The 22,760-nt window shown below is 33.7% G+C and overlaps 1 protein-coding gene across 10 annotated transcripts in view; it reads left to right on the forward strand.

The window, feature by feature from the left end:
• Window positions 1-22,760, forward strand: part of LOC141448166 (dystrophin, isoforms A/C/F/G/H-like) — an 898,384-nt gene that overhangs the window by 170,554 nt on the left and 705,070 nt on the right. The window contains exon 1 of one of the 10 annotated variants that reach the window (XM_074116334.1): window positions 21,653-21,720. The exons of the other annotated variants lie outside the window; for them this stretch is intronic. Coding sequence (XP_073972435.1) covers window positions 21,690-21,720 — 31 coding nt within the window. The 5' untranslated portion in view covers window positions 21,653-21,689. Of the gene's footprint in view, window positions 1-21,652; window positions 21,721-22,760 lie in introns of those variants that run through there. 10 annotated transcript variants of the gene reach the window in all.

Here is a 22,760-nt window from a genome sequence, read left to right on the forward strand (position 1 = left end):
GTAAACAAATTGTGTTCAAGAATTCTTAAAATAGTATTTCTTGTTACATTACTTGCTTCTAAGAGCATTCAAGTTAAAATGAATAGTGTAGGTGGATAAATAAAAGAACTTTTTCTGCAACCATGTGGGGAAGTTCTCATTACTCAATTAAAAACAGCTGTGTAATGCCCAACTTCCCACACTAGTGGGGAAAAATTCCCATTAGTGTCACTTTCCTCACCAGTGAGTGGAAAAACTTTATTGTGCTTCCTTGATATAAGAAGTTTTGTTATTAACATAAATATTTTCTGTAAAACTTTAATAAGCTTATTTAACGTAACTAAATAATTAAAAAACGAATATTAAACAATAAAATAAAAATTGAAAGGAATATAGAAATAAAAATAATACTTTAATAAATAATTAGATATTTTTAATTATAACAGTTAAAAAGGTTATAGTGTTACCTTATAGAAATTTAAAATGGATTCTAGTGATTCCTGTTTAGAAAACACTCCTCCATCAATAAAAGAAACAGCAGAAAATGTAATAAGTAATGTAAATACGTAAGTAATGTAAATAATTGTAATATAACAATAAATGTTTATAATAAATAAATTACTTTTTGTAGACTGTAAAAATGAAATTTTTAATTTTTTTAGTTAATAAATCTAATGGTTGCAGAAAAAATATAATATTTAACTCGAGTGTCAAGTATTTTCCTCACACTCGGCAATTTGCACTTGCACTCGCCTCGCTTCGCTCGCTCGTGCGTGCAAACCCTGCCTCGCGTGAGGAAAAGTACTACTTTCCACACTTGTTAAATAAATAACTATTTATTTTTATTAGTTTTTACCAACGATTCGACTGACTGTTCAGCCTTTTCAAGGCTTTATTCTTAAATGTAAGATAATTTAAAAAATATATCCCTTACAACGAAACCAATAAAGAATTAAGACAACTCTTACAGAAATCAGATGGAAACTCGGAACGTTTGGTATATCCAATAAACTTTGGACTTGAACGTAATAATGTTTAAGCATAAAATATTTCTCTCTTCATAATTATTGTTATTATTATTTGTTTGTTAACCTTTGTTTATTCTTATTCCATTCGAAAGCTGTTGAAATTCGGCCCAAGTAAATTTTCTCCTTTTTTTTTAACTGTGATTTCTATTTAATTATATATTTAAATATTACCATTTTACTGTAATTGAAATTTCGTTCCTTAGATAATTTGTGGTAGCAGATTTAAATATTGGCCAGTAATAAAAAAACTACTTGCTTTATTTTTGCTAATATTAAAGCTGGTTTAAAGTTCATTTGGCAAAAAATACTCTGCCAAAATGCAACCAAAAGCTAATCTTATCATTGAGTTTATGTTCTGAACAAATTATTGATAATGCTTCGATAAATGATACATTATTTTTTATTTTGTTACTGATATGTGAGGTTAGTTGTATCAAGTAGTGCTTGCTTAATCGATCCAATTTTCAATCATATTTATTACGAATGTTTTTTTTTAAATAACAAAATAAACATTATAAATAACGTTCGATAATAATTAAATAATGAAGTAATCTGCTAATGTAAAAATTGCAGAATTGTAAGGAAAACTTGTCACTTTAATTCACATAAAATTTATTTCAAAATGTTTTTAAATTTTAAATCCCGTGATAAGTAGGATGTAAACAGATGTATTTGCTGTGTTACTTTTATGTACATTAATATCGCGTTTTTGACTCAAATTGGGTGGTCACTGTTCAATTGTGCAGCCACTTGTCTGGGTTTCCATCTTGCTTAAATTTAATTTGAACCATAAGATTTCACTATTTTAAGCCGACAATACGAGTAATTTTAACTTTGTTAGGTTAACTTAAACTTCATTGATCGACCCGTACAGATGACCCTTCCGTGGATAACATCTTTATCATTGTGAGCACATATCTCTCGGCGTCTGGTGTTCGAGAACTAATTTGTCATTGCACAAGTGTTTCACTTTATTTCATTTATTTTGTTATTACTTCTATCGAGTGTAATCAATGAAATTATTGACGTTCGGAGCTTTTTTTCAGTGCACTACCGGCCTCCAGAGAGTGTTCTCTCGTTACACACTACACTATCCATCACCGACAGTGGGCTGTAAATTAGCTTATAGAAAGAGAACATCTAAGGGTGTAGTGGAATCTCTAAACAACTAAACTGCTCTATTGCCCTTTGTTTGGCAGAGCTGATTTTCCACGTCTTCAAGATATCAACGCTTTCCGGTGATCTGGTGACATTTCTATCACCCAGTTTCTTATATGCATGAGACTTTCCTAGAATTCTTGGATTGTTGGGTAAAGGTTATATTAAAAGCTATTTTTCTGGGATTTCAGTTGGATTTCTTTTACTATCTTTCCAAACATACTATAGTCAATTAAAAAAGTACCAACTTCTTCGTCAATGTATAATCGGTATTTTATAACAATTTTATCACTGTATAATATGTCTGTACTAGTCTTACATGTAATTAATTAAAGCGGATTCAACGTGTTTTTAAAATTTGTAGTTTGAGAAAAATTCCACAATCGAGAGTAGAATTCTACTGAACAGATTTCACATTTTTCTAAAGCGGATCTATAATTTTTATTAAAAACATTCTTCTAGGAAAATTCGTTTTAAAGGATTCTGGGACTTGATAGGTGCAGTTTTCCAACATGGAGGATGTTTTTAAGGATTCAATAAGTTTCAAAATTTGGAATGTTAGAGAAAATGGGGTAAACCAGAACCTCGAGATTCGAATTAAGTGGAAGTCTGTAACTTCACATCCGAGTTTGTTTTCTTTATAATGAAGCTTTTTCAATAATATTTCTATTTATCTTTTACTATTATCAACCAACAATTATATGTGAGCCTGCCAAAAACTTTCAGTTTGATAGTTTTTTTTTTTTTAGTTTTTTTATTTTGGATAATATTTACATATATCAGGATACAATAGAAAAGCGACAGACAGTTCTCTTGGTCTTTTAACCGTCAGAGGGTTGCTGCATATACAATAAATAAATAAATAAATAAAGATCTTATTTATATAAAGGAGTAACTTTAAAATGTTTAAATTAAATTTCATCTTAATGTATTAGCAATTTCATCTTAAGATTGGAAAGCAAAGTAGAAGAGAGAAAAGACAAAAATTAAATAAAAGAAAAATAAACTAGCACAGAATAAAATGTAATAAAATAAAACAGAAAATTAAATCTTTATCTTGGGCGCCAATAAGACATTAATAGGTTTGGATTAATAATTAAATTCTTGGATTAAAGTGTATCTATAACACCAAGCTTGCTTACAGTAAGACACCAAACTGGGCCATCTGTTTTCATTGGTTAGCAGGTCTATAAATTCATCGCAATTCAATTCATATTTCTTAAAATGTACATGTCTCAGACCTTTTAAAATAGGGCACACACAGACAAAATGAAAAACATCCTCACATCTCTGTAAATTACACAAGGAGCATAATTTAATATCATTATTAAATCTATAATTATTTAAATACAATAGTTCCCCTCTACACTTAATAACCCAACTGATAGCCACTGAATCTAAATGACCATACACAGGTATTCTGCCACAACATAATACACTTTTATACAATTTGTGGTAACAGCTTTTTTGTGCGTTCAACCTATACTGAGTAAGTAATTTTTCTTTTACTTTTTCTGTGATTGCATCAACACTATAGTTTTTATTTAGTAATTGTTCTAAGGGAACGTCATAATTTTTGCAGAATTTTTCCCAATCCTTATACAAATAAATCTTTTTTCTTATAATTTCGTTAATTACGATATGAGGATATCATTCACTCGGCAAGTCAATACATCTACGTACATAGTTAATGTGTAGCCTAATAGTGTACAAATAGGTGGGCATCAGATTGGTTTCCAAATATACAATGTAATCGGGGGAATTAACAGGCAATTTGAAAACTTTTTTAATAAAATATGATAGTTGAATTATAAGGTACTAAATTCATCATTTAACATTTCATTCAAATTGTAATTTCAGCCAGATTTCAGATTGATATTATGTTTGCAAAAATCTTGTTTACTTTATGTAAATTTGTTTCTGAACTGACTTCCCTTTGAACTGAGTTCCTTTAGAACTGATTTCTTTTACTATTATTGGGACTGTCTAGCTACTTTAACATTCGGTTTTGAACAACGTTTTTATGAATCCTTACAGAATACTTTTTTAAAAAATATAAAAATCCTTTATAATTAATGAATAAAACAATCAGACTTCAACAAAGATAAAGTTATGATTCATGTCTGTACATTCGCTACGATAAATCTGTTATATCTACTGATAATTTTGTTAGGAATGTTAGACATCATCGTATTTTATTTAAAACATTCACAGCTGATACAGAAGCATTAATATTTATTTTGATTATCTGAAAACTGATTACACCGGAAACTTTCTTATTCTTTTAATCAATTAAGGCAGTTATCAATTATTGGGCGGATTCATGTTAGATCTTAATTGTTTACTAACGAATAAGAAAGGCAAATTGGTAGCCGAGCGGTTGGAGGCGAAGCCCACAAACCTAATATGTATTGTGGTACTTGGTTCGATTTCCGGTCTTGGCCTTGGTTTTTATTTAATGGCAATTGAAAGCAATTTGCAGTAAAGTATGTTAGCTTTCCGCCACCATCCACGACACTTAATTTGGTAGTTGAACTGAAAGCCTGCCTGAAAAAATAAGCGTTACTTTACTTATTTTACTACGAAAAAGTAGTGGCTATTTTTCCAGATAACATTTTCATTCTACCACTCTACAGGACGAATAGGTAATTATTTTAAAGATAATTATTTTGTCTTTTAGAGTTCATTTCTTTTCATATTTTTTTAAATAAATATTATGTGTATTACAAAGTGAGAAATGCTTCCTTAAATAAAAGTAATAGGCAGTGGAAAGACGATGTTTGAAATATTAACAAAGCGCAGAAGAAAGAGTAATAAAACTCAATCTGTTCAAGAGGTTATCAAGAAGGCAGATGGCAAATCACGCATGTGTGGGACCTCTGCAGCCAACTAATTTATTACAAATCTTCCATTCGTTATTTCTTATCTAAACTATTAATCTCTTTAATTTTGCGTTTTTTCTTTCTATTGAATACCAAATAATAGTAATTTTGTTTGCCTCATTAAAGTACTTAAGAGTTTAATTTTTGAACAAGTTGCTTTTTTATGCATGCCGAACAGCTGCATATTTTTTCCTTCTTCTTTTTGGTGTGAAAAATATTTAGTTTGGTTTGAGTTATAACATTCATCTGTACGATCAGTCGTTTTAGTTTTGCTTCTTTAATGACAATTATTCTCTGTGTGGTGATTTCAGTGTATACCTCAACCACGGAGCAATTGTCTTCATTTACACTTTCAACTAATCAGATGAGCATCAGTTCTGTTCGTTAAAGAATCAAATCTTATCGGTTTTTGAAGAGCGAAAAACTGTTGCCTTCAGTCGCAGCTCTTGGATCTCGTGAACATTTCCTTATTTTTGCCATTGCTCCCACATACTATATACTACACCCTCACCGACCAGAAGTGTTTCTTTCTCACTTTCACTGCCTCTTTGGCATAAAAACCAATAATGTTAATGTTAATTTCAATCTTGAATATTTAATTATGAACCTATACTCAATCTGCCGTGAATAAAATAGTCCATACTGCGCAATTAACCTACTGAAACTGTACCTAATAAACAGAAAACGAGCTTTTTAAATAAAGCTTCCATTTTTCTTTTGTCACAATAAAATACAATTGGAGCTCTGACAGTATTAGCGACTTGAAATATAATTACCGAAGTGCTCGAGGAAGTCATCAAGTTTATTTAGAGTAGTTTGATGAGTTTTTCTTTGAGAAAAGATAGCGATCTTTAGTATCTTGTGGCCGGGAGAGCAGTCATTACGGTCAGTAATTACCGGTGGAAGCTAATTTCTTCCATTATACTTATCTTTTTTGTGTTTTTTTTTTGTCTCTGAAGTGAAAGTTAACCTACTTAGAGGATCCCCCTGATACATCATAACCGTTGACGGTACTTCACCTTGACTCTTCCTCATTCGTAGGTGAAGCGCAGTTGGTACCTACTTTCGCCCTACATACCGCTGCTAGGTGTCCAATTTTCCCGCATCTGTTACATTTATACTTCCTAAATCTGCATGTGAAGAAAGAATGATTACCTTTCCCACAGGCAGAACATTTGGAGCTCCCTGATTCTTGATTGGGTCTTGGTTGGTTATTGTTACACCTTCCCGTGTCCTTGGTGCTTACCTTGCCAATATCCGCATCTCTCTTCGATGTGGAGCATTCAAAAATAGCGGACTCCTTTGTCAAAGCCAGCTCGTACAATTGCAGCAAGCTTCTTTCTCGCGGGTCTTCTTCACAAAGCCTGTCCTGAACCGCTGTAGACTGCAAACCGCAAACAAATTTATCTTTAAGGACAGTTTCCAAACAATTTCCAAATTTGCTGTCGGCTGCCTGACCCTTTAATCTCGCAAACCATCGTGAGATACTTTCCTCTTTTTCCTGCTGCAAACTGTAAAATTTTATTCGATTTCTATAAATAGAAACCCTACTCGAAAACTGCCGTGACATCACCTCACACAGCTGCTCATAGCTTGTATCTTTTGGCAGTTCCGGGGAACATAAATCCCTAAGATACTTATAGGCTGCCTCTCCTAACAAAGTTAACAATACCGGTACCTTTTTGTTTTCCGGAATATTATTGGCGATGAAGTACTGTTCCAACCGTTCTTCATATATCTGCCAATCATCCGTTATGATGTTAAATTCCGGAATACTCCCAACCTGATACATCATAACCGTTGACGGTACTTCACCTTGACTCTTCCTATTCTTTGGAGGTGCCATCATTTATTTTACTCGTCGCCAGTGTAATATATCTATTATTACCAGAAAGAACTCTAGAATTATTGCCGATATTCTTTATTAACGTTTTTATACAATTCTGTATTTTAAACTCAACATACGTTATTATTATCACATGACAATTAATACTAGTAACTAAACAACAATATAACAGAATGGATATTTTTTTGTCAATATATCATCTTTTAACAGTAAATTGGAACTTTCGGAGCAAGAAATATCCTTCATATTGAACTTTACAGTAAGTGCTGCAGCTAGAGTATCAACATTCAATCTTGATTTCTCACTTAGCAAAAATCATTACCCATTGAAAAAACTCTTTCAACTGCTGCATTTGTTCCAGGGCAGCACAACGTAAATTCAACAGGAATTACTAAATTTTCTTAGGGGATGTGTTCATTTTTGAAATGGTTAAATATTTCCACCCATCTTTTATCAATTTCAACATGTTGATTTTCCCATTGTTCTAATTTATCAGAATTTAAATATATATTCAGTCTTCTAATTTCTTCAAACAGACAATTGTCATCGATTTTAATATCAGGCATTTCTTTCGATAAAAACTCAACACAATTTCTGAATACAGAGATTAACATATCAAAAAGGAGGACAAATATCGAAAAGGAGGACAGGTAGGAGGACATTTTTCGAGGGAGGACAGAACCTACAAAAGGAGGACGATTGGTCACCTTACTATTAGTAACAATGACAATAACTAACACCACTACAAACTGAGGGGAGAAGTTACCCAGTGATAACACTCTCTAAGTCGTCTCCAGGATTAGCTACTATCTTCAGAAGAGAGAAAATCACGAGGCCACTGGCGTTTTATTTGTCAGGGAGGATGATCTGGAAGGTGATGAGATGATGATAAATGGCGGACTAGAAGATTGGAATGAGAGTGCAAGTTCTGATGAAAACTTTTATAGCGAGTTCGTGCAACCTGACCTACAAACGGAATTTCCAGGTCTGTGTGGATAGTTAGATTTGAAACGTAAAATGGAGTGCGAATTAATTTAAGAAATTAATTTCAAAGATTTCCGGAGTATACTTCAATTGGTTACCGAATTGTTTTGGTTAAATTATTTGTCAAAATTGGTTATGTTAGAGTTTTTAAAAGAAATATTGAAGTTTATTTGATTCATAAATTGGTAGTTCTACTGAAATAATAATAATAAAAATTAGAGCTTAGGAGTGCAAACTTATGGGTGCAGAGTAGGTCTCAGGAGTGGTGGCTTGCCACCACTGGGCAGAGACAGGCGAAGGAGTTTATTAAAGGCTATTCGCCAAGGCTGACTGCAGAATTAATCCGTCAAGGCCGTGGGGCTATAAGGATGATTGTAGGCCTATTAACTGGCCACTGTAGGCTCAGGAAACACATGCATCGCATGGGCCTGGCAGATGATAGCCTATGTAGGTTCTGTCAGGAAGAGGAGGAAACGGCACTGCACGTGTTGTGTCAGTGTGAGGGGCTCGTGTGGCTAAGGATGTTACTTCTCGGGGAGGAAAAGCCAAGGCCTGTGAGCTTTACCCAAGAGTCGCTCTCCAGCATTAAGAGTCTGATTAAAAGGACAGGTCTGGAGAGTGAACTTTAAAGTGAGGGGAGCCACAATAGATCCAAAGGGGTCGCAGTGGCGTAGGCCTTGAGGCCACCCTAGTCTAATCTAATCTAGGAGTGCAAAAAAACTTGTTAGGAAATTGGTGTTCTCTCGTTGTCTCTCATCGTTAGAGAAAGGAATGAATCACTGAAAGACTCAGTTTACTGATTGTTCACCGTTTAGCAATGATGTTCTCAAATTGTTCCAAAATTGGTAGGCTTTAATCCTGATTTTTGTTTTTTAATTTTTAGGCATGATAGCAAAAGCCGTGCCGATCAAGTTTCCGTTTCAAAATTTTCTATGATTCGACCGTTATTAATGATTGCTATACGAGTATGTACCACATTAGTTTCTGTATCTCCTACATTACTCTTACACAAAAAGGTTTACTACGATCTTGCTTATTTAAAATCTATTCATTTGTTGGGTGCATTAAGCCAGGCTTCCTTTAAATACCAAATTACTAGATGCATGTGTGAAAAGACTATTGCAATAACCAAATCAAAATTATTCTCTCCTATTTTTTTTTTCTCAAAGATTTTTTTCTTAATTATTGAAAGTACTTTGAATAACACATTTACATAGATGACGTCGTCTCGGTGACTCAGCTCTGCCATAAAATTCTTAGCGAGTGATTCTATCTATTCCTCCACTATCTATTTGCCTGGCCGAGGGTCATTCCGCCATGTTGGCTAGTCCATTATTTATAGCCATTTCCTTCAAGGATATCTTACAATTTCAAATGGTTTGTTCACTGTATCGCAGAAGTTATTGTGTAGATGTTTAGATATGGTTGGTATAAATAAACACATGGTTACTTTGCTTACTTAATGTTCTTATTGTTAAATTTATAGTTGTCACCATAATTTGGATGTCCCTGATCACGTGACTGAGTCTAATGTGTTTACAGTATACTTTCCGAGATAGAGAGAGATCCCATAAGAGGCTTTCCCCTCGAAATAGCTCTCCGGTCTACCAAGAATATCGTAAGAAATTTCTGAACTCCAATTCACCCAAGCATTCCCCTCAAATTCCTGAAATAGTGAAATAGGTATATTGATCTACCGTTTCTTCAACTCCCTCCTCACAATTTTGGCTCTTAGAACAAACTTTTGCTTCCTATTTCGTGCAAATGACTGTCCTCAGCCTCCCCAGTCGATGAGTAATCAAAACTCATAATTGCTCCCAAAATAGGAAGAGAAGAAGCATCATCACCTCAAGTTCCTTTTACAACTTTTTTTTTTTTTTTGCATGGAGACCCTTTTTAGTGTATTTTCTGAGATTAGTAGTTACTATTGCGTCCCATGCCCGGGGGAAAATGGACTTTACTTCTTCAGAGATCTGTCCTTGCTGGCATCCTAGCACCACAACGTCACAACAACATTTACCATATTATTCTGTGCGTGTTGTACCCTTAATGAACAGATGTCTATTAAAATACTTGACTCCCATTTAGCTTATTGGTTCTAAGACGAATTTTTATTGGAAGATAATAAATTTAAAACACAAAAAATCTGTATATGAGCAATATAAATTCAAATGAAGCTGCAGAAAGCGATTTTCGAGGAAACGTGAACAAAAACAAGAGGGAGAGAGATCATTTTGTTCGAGTAAGCTCAAAACAGATATTTCCGAAATCTCAAAACCCAAAATGTACACGATACATTCTCTTACTTATCAATTTATTCTAATAACCATGAAATAAAATCCAAGGCAAAGTCCGAGAATCGAACTCTACTGGGTAACTCCGAAGACAACTTAGCTCAGCAGACCGCGTATCATCAAAGCAGCGCTTACGAAAGTGCAAAGTGCTTTTTATACAGGATTGTGTGTGTGTCTAGTTGTCTGACAGTACGTAGTCCATAGCAGATCCTTGAATCAAATTAGTGATAATAAGCCATGAGATAGTGCTAATGGAAGGCCATCCCCTCTCTCTCCCCAAAAAGTTCTGTTAATCGAACTTTTCTAGGTAAAATTTTCAAATGAACGTTTTAGTGATAAATGTTAGTAATATGATTGCAATGTTAAAAAAATAACTATGGAGACATTTTCAAGGACAATTTTCAGAATGGTGGAAAAAACCAGTCTATAAATTATAGTTCCAGTTAAGGCACTTTGATCGATAAGTGTTATTGGGATAGTTGAAGATTTGATCTCCGTCGTGATTTCCGTTTGTGAGCCGAATGTTTGCATATGTTTCCAGTATTTTCGAAAACCCTCATTTCCTGTCCTTCAAACAGGTATTTCCGGCGAACACTAGATGTCGTGTGTTTCACATGAATACTTGTTTTAGTGGAGTAAGAGCATAAAAAAAAGAAATTTTGTGTTCATCAGTTAACATAGATTAACCTTTGCTTCTGTTTCTGTCTGCGTGGGTTTCTATTGCAGCTCCTTGCAGTGTTATGTAGGCTGAAAGATTTTGTGGCTGACCTACATTCTCGTCTTCGCGAGCTAATTACTGTCTTTACTTCACATGACGTACTTCTATTACTGTATTATTTTTTTCATTGTAAACAGTAGATCTAAATTAAAGATAATTATAATTACAAATTTTATATGCATTCTTTGTTTTTTTATATATCGTTAAGGCAGATAATCCTTTTGAAAGTAAAGTAATTGCCTATTTTTCCAGGCGGATGTTACGCTCCCCGATGGGGAAGGTAAGGGAGTGCCACCAGCTCAGTGAAGAAGGGTTTGGGAAAGGGTGGATTATACTTACCTTGGGCGTCACGCTGTTGTTCAAAGTTAAATAAGTATCGGATACAGGGGGAAAAAAATAAAAATAATAAATAAGAAAATAAATAAAGAATAAGCAAAGGAGTAGGAAGAGAGGATGCTTATGGGTGATGTAATGGTCCTTGGGGGAACAACAGCGAAAAACCCCCAATACCTGAAACAGTGTCTTGCTGAAAAGGGGAAAACTATGCCTCAATTATAGGCAGATAGTTACTAAGAAGGAAAGGAAAAAGGAGAAGCAGTATTATTATTTTATTTTATTTAGTTTAAATTGACTGGCCAATCAGTCAAATTGTATTGCACTAACGGAAGACCTTATATAATTGATAGCCAAAAGGAAAAATAAAAGAAAATTCTTGATAGATTATGAATAATAATAATAATATTTATTTACAAAACTTTACATATGTACACAAATTTGAAATGAAATTGAGGTTTCAAGCTTAGCGCCTGTATACACCCATCAAATTATTTAGTTCAGTTTAAAGGAACATATTTACATATTAAGGAAAAAATTTAAAAAAAACCTTAGCTTGATATACAGGTAGTTGTTACAAAAGATGCTTTAAGCGTTTATATTTATATTTTTTATAACTGAGAGAGTTTATATTGTAATTAACAATGGCTACTATGTGTGGGTACGGACTATTGTAACAAGTGGAGACGAATTTTTCTAAAAGACAGTAAACAGTAGTGGAGATGCTAGGAACGTCAATTACTGCGTGCGTGTAGTCTATGGGCGTCCATCTGGGAAATGAACCAATCAATCTCAGGCATTTGTTTTGCACTCTCTGTATTTTATTGTGATTGGTTATGCAAGTTTGAGACCAGACTGGGGCTGCATACAGGAGTATAGGTCGAATATAGAGGTAGTATATTAATTTTTTATTTTGAAAGTCCAAGGATGAGTGTCTATTAAGCAAGGAGAACAGACTGCACATAACGCCTAGCGCCTTATTACATACATTATTCACATGCTTTGTGTACGTTAGTTTTGAGTCTAAAGTTATGCGTTTTTTTTTTGTACATGGAAAAGGGGTGGAATGCAAAACAACCTCTTGGAATAAATATTTGGGAAATATTTGAAGTGAAATTGCCATAGAAAATGCAAATGATTCACTGATAACTGTTTTTTATCAATCTACAATAATTGATTGTAGATTAGCCAGAAAACAGTTTATATTAAATATTAATTTACTTAATTTGGCGCATGTACAGTTCTTCTACGGTAAAAGTACTTACTTAGCTGATTCATGGAACAGATTGGATTTTTTCAACGTAATAGTTGGGTTAGTATATTCAATTCATTTATTATTTATTTTTAAAATGGTCGCAATACACAGTTTTATGACTTTCATGTTGACAGAATTTTAATGTTCGGGTATTAATCATTAAAATCAATTATTACTGCTATTGCAACTACACCATAATTTATTTGTATATATTGAATCTTAAAATAAATTACAATAACTAACTTAGTCAAGGATGAAAATCTAGTCCCTGATCAGAGCCACCAAAAATTCGCAGCTGTTCGAACAAGTTAAGCAGGTCGTAATACGAGGTGTGGCTATTAAATAACGAGACTGGTGCTGCTACAGAAGAACTATGCGCCAAATTAAGTAAATTTATGAATGAATATATTAACAACGCAGGAAAAAAAAACTAATAATTACATTGAGAAACCCAGCTGACCAAAAATAATGTTCCCTAAAAATTATAAATAATAATAATAATCTACTGTTCAAAATAAAACTGGCTTACTTCTCGAAATTGTCCAATTTTCTTTTACCTAGCTCCCACCAGCGCTGGGGTCGCTGCTACACGTACCGCTCTCCTTCAATTTAACTTTGAATTCGGCAGACACCAGGTTCTCACTCCGTGTGTCTTTGCTTGGCTTTAGTATGCTGCAAGAAATCTTGCGGCTTAATTCTGCGTGGTTAAAGCAAGCTATTCCAGATTCAAAATTATTTTTTTCTCCAATACATCTGTCGTTCCAAGCGTCAGAACCAATTCTCTTGTGTTAACCTTTTTTTTCCTTATTATTTTTCCCAGCTTCCACTGCCTACTGCAATCCTTGATCTTCTCTCTTCTTTTGTTTAGTTATTTTTCTTTGTCTTCTAATTCTTTTATTTACCCCACTACTTTTTTAATATCGTTAAGGCAGATAATCCTTTTGAAAGTAAAGTAATTGCCTATTTTTCCAGGAGGTTGTTACGCTCCCCGATGGGGAAGGTAAAGGAGGCTAAGCCTAATTTTTTTTTAATAAACTAAGTTATATTCACTTTATTAAGAGGTGCCTAAAGAATGACTGACCCCCCTCAACAAAAAATATATATATCATTGTTACTATTTTTAGTTATTAATTTTTTACTTTTTATTATTTTTTTTTGTTTTGCTTGTTCCAACTTTTACTGCCTCCAACTACTCCAACAGGGTGACCGACCCACTTATTATTTTCTTTTCAACCCATAACACGGACTTTACGTCCAACTACCAATTAGGTGTCGTGGACTGAGGCGACCAGCAAACGCACTTTAATTAATACATATGAACTTTGGGTATTTGTTCATTTGATATATTCTGTAAAGACAAAAACCTGTTTAATTGTCGACTGATTCATCACTGATGTGTGCCATCTTCAGTAAGGTTGTAGATGAGTTTGTTCTGTAAATAATTGAATTATTACGCGAAGTGAGACAGGAAAAGTGTACGAGGAAACGAAAGCGAAAAGTGGTAAGGTTTGTACCTCTTTGTACATAGGCGTGTAATATTGTGAAATTTTATCGTTGCAAATCATTGAAAGAAAGAAATTTAAATGGGAGATTACGGGAATTTAGTTTACACAGGGTGAACCAGTAACTAATGTCCATAGGCCTACTGTGTGTAGTACATCTAATGTGGAGTTCAAAGACGTATTTGCCAACTTCATATTTTCCACTGTTCTTGAGTGACGTCACTTTAATTTTTTTTTTTCTAAAATCATTACTTTTTTGCAATAAAAATATTATTACTCAGAAAGTTTTAGTCCGAATTCGATTCTGATGACACGGTTAGAAAGACAGATAAATTTTCTAAAAATTGATACCATTTCAAAGCTTAAGTTATTCTCCAAACAGCTTCAATCTTCCTCCGAATGCTGAAAAAATAAAAGTAATCGAAATTTTTAAGAAAACTCATTAGGCCCTTATGTGATCATTATTAGACCTTGGTGCTGGCACTTTTTATAAAAGTTTCCTTGTCTAATGGGGTCAAACGGTATATCATTTTCCAGGATTCCTTTTATCTTCGTATGAGAAATTATGTTTGTTTTGCAAGAAAACGTGTTCACAAGCACACAACAGTGTTAATTTATCAAGTTGTTTAATTCATTAAAAACTCTTTTAGATGGACCAGTAGTCAATTTTTAAGTAGATTTCTTAAAATAAGTCAAAGGTTACAAATTGCACTTTAAAAATTTACTTCTGATCTCTCTGAAGCATTTGAGAAAATGTTTCGATATTTTCTCTTGATGTAAAAAAGTTAAAAGAATTAGTTGTATAAAATTGTGTTTTACGCAGCAAGTTCTATGAATAGATAAAATATATCATATTTGACATTTGCAATCAGTCAGATATGAGGCATTAATTATTTGATTGTGTAAGGTAAGTGTTACCATGTTTAGATTATACTTAGATCAAGGAGAGATTGATTGATTATTGTGCAAGAAGAAAGGCTACAGTAACTTTATAGTATACATTAATTTACATATAAAGTAGATTTGAAACTGTAAAGGGTGCGTCTATATTCTCACCACATATTGCTAAGTTTGAATTTATTTGACCTACAATTACTCGTATAATAAAATTTTCAAAATTCTTATATGGAGCACTAAGGCAAGCGAACACTTTTCTAGAGGCATCTGAAACCGGAAGATATCTGAGACGTGCCTGAATAGGTAAAAATAGCCCCGGATGTTGACAGATTTCACTACGGGATGTTGTGGACTCTGGATAACATCTGAAGAAGCTGGGCCTATTCCAATATGCCTCTTAAGAAACGTTTTAGTGTGTGAACACACAACACTTTCTCTTATAACTGAATAATATTGGGAACTCAAAATTTCAACTTACTAAATTCAGAAAAATGTTACAAAGATAAGTTATAGATCTTCGTAGATTAGTAAAGCAAGTTTAAAGGAAGTCATAGAAGGCGTAAAACTTTAAAGATGTTTACAGTAAAGTGCTAAATTAATATAGAATAATATTTTTAGACGAACTGGTTGCGTATGGTACATAATTGCTTTGAGAACGCTGTAACCGGGACTTATTTTTAATTAGGGGTCACCCCTAACGGCAAACTGCAAATAAAATATCAACTACTTGATAATGTTGCAGTGACAGTAGTGGAAAGGATGATAAGCACTGAAATCAGCACTTTTATTTAAATACGTAAACATCATGGTTGAATCGTGGAGTTGAAGAGTAGAGAGATGTTAGACGGAGGTGTGATGGTGATTAAAGTACGCGAATGCAGTTGTGTGTATGAAGCTGGTTACGGTAACCAACTGGGAGCGAGACCTGCTTGTCACTTCATTGGCTATATAGGCCAGGTCAGAATGGTGTACAATCCTTGCAACAACAAACAGATAACACCATCCTATTACAAACACATATCTGATACACTCTGTGCATGATACGTACGTGTTCGCTACATTTCATATTGTTATTACATTTTATTATATACTCTATTGTCCTTCTCCAACTTCAATAAATATTGATTATTTTAGGCCATTGTTTATATTAGTACCGCATTTTGTTATTACATGAGCTATTGTCCTACACTAACTGCTTTCAGTTGACCAATTTTGACCATAAACCTTATTGTGACACGGTTGCTCAGCGGTTAGAAGCGAGACCCCTTAAGCTAAGTATTGCGGTACTGGATTCGATTGCCGGTTTTAGCCTTGGTTTTAATCTGATATATGAGAAATTTTTAGTGATTTTGCTGATCGTCTCTTTTTTTTTGAAAATTTCTCCTAGCTTTTCTTTGAATTTCATTCACCCCTATCAACCTCTTCCTCCCCTGGTTTGCTAACATTATTCTTGTTTTCAGCCAGCTACTCTTATAGAACGTCCTATAGATCTGCTTACTGTACGAAATTCTTTGCTTAATTTCGTCTAAATTTTGTTGTACCGTCTTAATTTGAATTGAATGTAGATAAAAGTTGTTTTCTTCACATTTTCTGATATTTACGTCTGTAGTAAACAAGCAACGTCAATAAATTCAAATAAATTTACCCTTAACATTCTTCGCCTGCTACTGAATTTGAGTTTAATTATTGCAACGATTTATATAGAGTACAAAAATAGAGTACGGAGTTAATCAAAATGGATTCTGATATAAATTATATATCAATTAATGGTCAAAACATTTTTGCCGTTTAATGGATTATTTGGGAAATTTATTATTTATATAAAAAGCTATGACTAAGCCAATAAGTTGACACTTAAATTTAAGATATTTCAAAAAGTGGTATTACTCGATTTGTGTAGAGAACGGCTCATATAAACCTTAACTATTTTCTTATTTAAGTATTATTTATATATTTATTTATTTATTATTATTTATTGTAACTTGCTTATAATGTACAATTGTAGCAAGGGGTTGACCCGTGCAGTTACAGATATAATACTTGGAAAAAGGAAAAAAAAAAAGAGAACAAAGACAAAAATAAATTCACTTTTACAAATAATAAAAAAACTATAAAATTAAGGAAAACAAATTTCTAATTTTTATGTTTTAATTACAATAAAATACATTTATTATATGTATATATATTTATATGGGACGAGTGTTGTCTAGTGGTCCAAGAGTGGCTTTGTAAGTGGGAGATCCCAAGTTCGAATCTCGTGTATGACCATATTTTATTTGTTAGAAAAAATTGTTTACAATAAAGTATGAGTTTCCGCCCCTGGCAACCACATCTAATTAGTAGTTGGACAAGCACCGTCTGAAAAAATAGGCGATTACTTTTATTGTATGATCATCTTGAAATGTTCAAATATTTTTCTATTGCTTCTTGAAAACATTAAGAAGACAAGTTTAAACTGTTAATTTTGTTTTACTATCAAAATAGTGGTAGTTAACCGCACAATATATTGGTTCAAAGGGATGTATTGCAGCGATTTTCATTTGTGAATCAGTTCTACGTCTCCCAAATTTTTTTTTTTGGAGACATGTCAAATCCAAGATAGCGATGCTTGCAATATGGAATCCTGTTCCACATTACATACACTCGCTGTAGAAAAATTTAATGGGGTTCCATATTGCAAGCATTACAAGCAAATCATTTATATTTCTGCCGAAAAAAAGAAGAAGAATCTATGATTCACAAAAATTCATTTATTTTAACTGATGCCAAGATCGTCAATGAGTGGAAGACCAACAAGCAAGAGAAAGAACTGGGATGTGACCAAGGTGAAAGATGCAATCAAGACAATAAGAGATAATAAAATGAGGCTAAAAAAAGCTACCAAAATATATTCATTATGCCTAAACCCACTCTACGGCGAGTTGCAATAAAAATACTAAGGAGTTCCATATTACCCGCACCACGAGTCAGAGGCACCACTTTCACTTTTTCCATAAAATTGCTCATCTGGCGGTTGGAGGAGAGTGAATTTTAAAATAATAACGCAAGACTAATATATAAGGCTAATAATTACCAATGAAAGCAATACAATTTTTTGTAATGTCTAGCATTGGTAAGTCAAAACAAAGAAGGGTTTCACCACTTCCTCAATTCAGACCTTAAAACTTATTATGTTACTCATTTATTTAATACTTGGTTTGTAGTGGTTGGTAGCTCCATTTTCATGTTTCTTACTATGAGTAGATGTAAGCGACGATCTTAAGTCTTGTACCATGTAGAAACTGCCTGATATTTGAAATGAATGGAACTTTATTGTGAAATATTGGATTTTATTTATTAATTTTGTTACTCAGGTTGGTCAATTTTTTAAAATAAGAAGCAATCATTTAAAAGCTTTAATATTAAAAGTGTAAGTATTAATTGAAAATGCTTTCAACATGCCATTTATCTATTATTACCGTGATGCGTTCCCTTGTGCTGAGTCATATTTAAATTAATGCTGTCCATTCATTAGGGTCCGCTGTTTATTTAAAATGACTGTGGACATTAAACTAATATCTTTTACTCGGTTTATCAACAGCTTGAAGGCAATATTTTGTGAATAATGTTACGTTTGCCTGCAAATGTTTTTTGTTGCTATCTTGGTTTATTTGATTCTATTAGATTTCTCTTCGTTACTGGAATTTAAGGCGCATCAATATCTGAGGTCATTTACGTCCGAAATTTTCTCGGTGCACTGCCGGCCACCTGCAGTAATATCTTGTTACAGAAAACAATGTCTCTCATCGGACATTGAGCTGTAAGAAAAATAAAATCCAAGGCTTGAAGCTGAATTCAAACCTGGGATCTTCGCGTGGAAATCCGTACGCTAACTAGTTAATTCCAATGAGTTGATTGTAAAAAGGCAATTAATGGCATTTGTAGCACTAATGTAATGTACAATTACACATACACATGGAGCGTTCTTATTAACAGCATAAATGTTGTAAACAATGTGAACGCATGTAACGGTTTGTTACAGCACATGGTTGTTAAATTGTGAGGGAAACTCGGCAAAGCTTGCTGATGTACATTTAGACAGAACTTAAAAGAATAGGTCTACTTTTTTTGGCAAAATTTAAGATGAGTTTTTATTAAATATTTTTGTCAGCATCATTTTATGCGAACGTTCTGCCATTTTCTGGCAACCTAATACAATTAAATAGCAGTAGTAAATCTTCACAACTAGTTCTATTAGAGACTTCGAAAGTCAGAGCATGGCAGAGAACTATGTGAAAAAAAGTAAAGTAATGCCTAATTTTTCAGGCGAGCTTTACGTCCAACTATCAAATTAGGTGTCTTGGACACAGACGACTACCAAACATACTTTACTAAAACGTTCTCATATTAAACATTAAATAAAATCCAAGGCCTAAGACCGGGAATCGAACCCAGTACCACAATACATATTAGCTTTACAGGTCTCGCCTCTAACCGTGGCGCCGGTGAACTACGAGGTGTGTTCAAAAAGTAACGGGAATTTTCGTTTTTTGAAAAAAATATTTATTTATTCATCTACATTAATATTGTCGCCTTCAAAGTAGTCCCCTTCGCATACAATACACTTGTGCCAGCGCTTTTTCCAATCCTCGAAACACTTCTGAAACTCGATCTTTGTGATAGCTTTCAGCTCTTTCAGCGATTCGCTTTTAATGTCATCTATGCTTGTAAAACGACGGCCTTTTAATGTTCTCTTTATGTTTGGAAATAGAAAAAAGTCACATGGAGCCATGTCTGGTGAATATGGAGGCTGGGGCATCGTTAAAGTTTTGTTTTTGGACAAAAATTCACGAACAAGCAATGAAGTGTGAGCAGGTGCATTATCGTGGTGCAAAATCCATGAATTGTTTTGCCACAAATCCGGGCGTTTTTTTCGGATTGCTTCGCGCAAACGGCGTTGAACTTGTAGGTAGTACTCCTTATTGATTGTTTGACCTTGTGGCAAGAATTCATGATGCACTATGCCATTAAAATCGAAGAACACAGTGAGCATAACCTTCACATTCGACCGCACTTGTCGAGCCTTTTTCGGTCTTGGCGATCCAGAATGCCTCCACTGGGACGATTGAGCCTTAGTTTCGACATCATATCCGTAAACCCATGTTTCGTCACCTGTTATAACACGTTTCAGTAGATCCGCATCGTTGTCGACTTCATTGAGTGACTCTTGAGCAACTTCCATTCTCCGCTGTTTTTGTTCGAAATTCAACAATTTTGGAACAAATTTTGCTGCCACACGTTTCATACCCAAAACATCCGAAAAAATTTCATGGCATGAGCCAATTGATATGGCAACATCATCAGCGACTTCTCTGATTGTGATTCGGCGATCGTTCATAACCATTTCTTTCACTTTTTTCACGTTTTCATCGGTTGTTGATGTGCTTGGACGTCCAGGTCGTTCGTCATCTTCAATGTTTTCGCGGCCATCTTGGAAACGCTTATACCACTCGTAAATCCTTGTTTTACTCATAGCAGACTCACCATATGCCTTTATTAACATTTCACACACTTTATTACACTTTATTTCATTTTTTACGCAAAATTTAATACAAATTCTTTGATCCATTTTTTTTAACAAACAAAAATCGCCAAGCTCGAAAAACACGTCTAACCTTAACGGCTGCCACTTAAGAAGTAAACAATGAATATTACTGAAAATTTTATCGTACTTCAGGGGCATTGTGTACCAACATAATAAAAAAAAAAATTTTACAATCAGACTCTCCAAACCCGCGAAATTTAAAAATTCCCGTTACTTTTTGAACACACCTCGTAAGTATTCACCTTATTTTAGTCATTTTATAAAAAAATAAATGTACCTGGACCGATTAAACGACTTAATCTGTAGCGTTACTTCTCTGGGGATCGCGACTTCAATACGCTGAAGTTGCTTCTGCATTAAGTCATGCTTATTCAACCCCTAAGTCAGACAACGATGACCGAACAATGATGAAGGAATGAGGAGAACCTCCTCTCAGTTGATATGTCATAGTGACTGAAACAAACGGAATCTTGAATTTTAGAACCCGAGATACCGCGATTCTAGCCTATAGCTTGGTTGCTTTTATTATAAAACTTTTAATTTATGGCACCGTAAAGAAAATTATTATTCCACCTTAGAGAACATTTATTTAAATGCGAGTTTTACTAACTTATCTTTACAAATTAAATGTGACCCAGCTCATTAAGAGCTTTATACAAAGTGGTTCTTTCTTTAAGTGGAGTTCAGTTCCTCATTGATCTCGATTCAGCCTTCTTTAATCTACCGGCTCGCCAAGTTAGTAGTAGTGTCTTATAAACATTTTTTTTTTTTCTTCATCTGTTCAACTTTTTATTTTTTTATATGCAAAATATATAATTTTTTTAAAAATTAATATTCATTTATTACAATATCTATAGTATAATTCATTAAAAGAAGTATATTAATAATATATTAATGGTCATAATTTAAAAAAAAAAAACTGTGGTATAAATTGATGTAAATTCTCATTAAAAATGAGCTCCAACATTAATTAGAAAGCGCAAGCGCCAACTATTCGTACTTGCGCATTGACCATTTATTGATAGTTAAATCGACCAGTTAATCAAAAAGAATGATCCTAAATATAAATTATTGTAGAGTAAATATATGTTTTGTCTGCCGACCGTGTATAACTTCAGTCTGGTTTTAACCGTCGAGTTATAAATATCGTCGCGCTGTGTGTAGTACTAAATGTAGTAGTTTTGGTTTTTGTTTGGTGAAGATAAGGAATAACTAAATCTATTAGAGGAATGTCATCGGATAAAAAACGTCGAAAATGTGGTAAAGATTATGTAATGTACTTAGTAAACCAGTATCTATTTGACTATTATTTTGTTATACTATTACAGCGTTAATTATTTTTATATTCTGATGAGCAGTTTAAGCTGACAATTATTAATCATTATATTGGTTCAATGTTATCTGGTTTGAATATAACTAGTTTGTTTATATTATTTCCTATAGACTATAAATAGTATTGTGTATTATAAATATTTAAAGCTATATTTAAAGTGTAGCAGAAGATGTTTAAAAGAACCAGCAGTAGTAGTACTTTGGGTCTAGTTTGGGCAGGAGAACTTCCTATTTCTTTAATACTATCTAGCCCACGAAATTGTGAAACCCAACTGAATTAACATGCTTTACCACAAAGGGACTTTACTGTTTGCAACCAAAGCTATAACTTGTTTTATTCAGTTCAATACCCATATCATGTTGATGGACCGAAACTCTAAACCTATTGTATAATTGTTAACAGTATGATTGCTTTGCGATCCATTGTGCACCCTACTTAGAACCACTTGAAACGCGGCAGCACACTCAGGTGTTCAAGCAAATCTCTTCTTGTGAAATTCGAAGAGGAGTTCCTACCCCGATACTTAAACTTCTACGACCATAGATTGGTCGTATTTTTGGAGCAGCAAATGCTTCCTAAGTCCACTCATTCTATTTTTTGAGATGAATCCTCACTTGTAGGTGAAATGCAGTTGGTACCTTTCGCTCTTACTTACTTACCTTTCGCCGCTACTAGGTGTCCCTACAATTTCCCCACATCTGTTGCATTTAAATTTCTCTTAAATCTGCATGTGAAGAAAGAATGATTACCTTTCCCACAAGCAGAACATTTGGAGCTCATTGTTTCTTGATCTGGGCTTGGTTGCTTATTTTTACACCTTCCCTTGTGCATTGTAGTCACTCTGTCCGTCAATATCCGCATTTCTCATAGATGCGGAGCATTCAAGAATTGCGAACTCTTTGGTTAACGCAACCTCGAACAATTGCAGCAAGCTTCTTTCTCGCGGATCTTCTTCATTAACCCGGTC

Source organism: Rhodnius prolixus, unplaced genomic scaffold (assembly GCF_049639745.1).
Source record: "Rhodnius prolixus isolate KJV_2025 unplaced genomic scaffold, Rpr scaffold_1, whole genome shotgun sequence".
In the NCBI taxonomy this organism is placed as follows: domain Eukaryota; kingdom Metazoa; phylum Arthropoda; class Insecta; order Hemiptera; family Reduviidae; genus Rhodnius; species Rhodnius prolixus.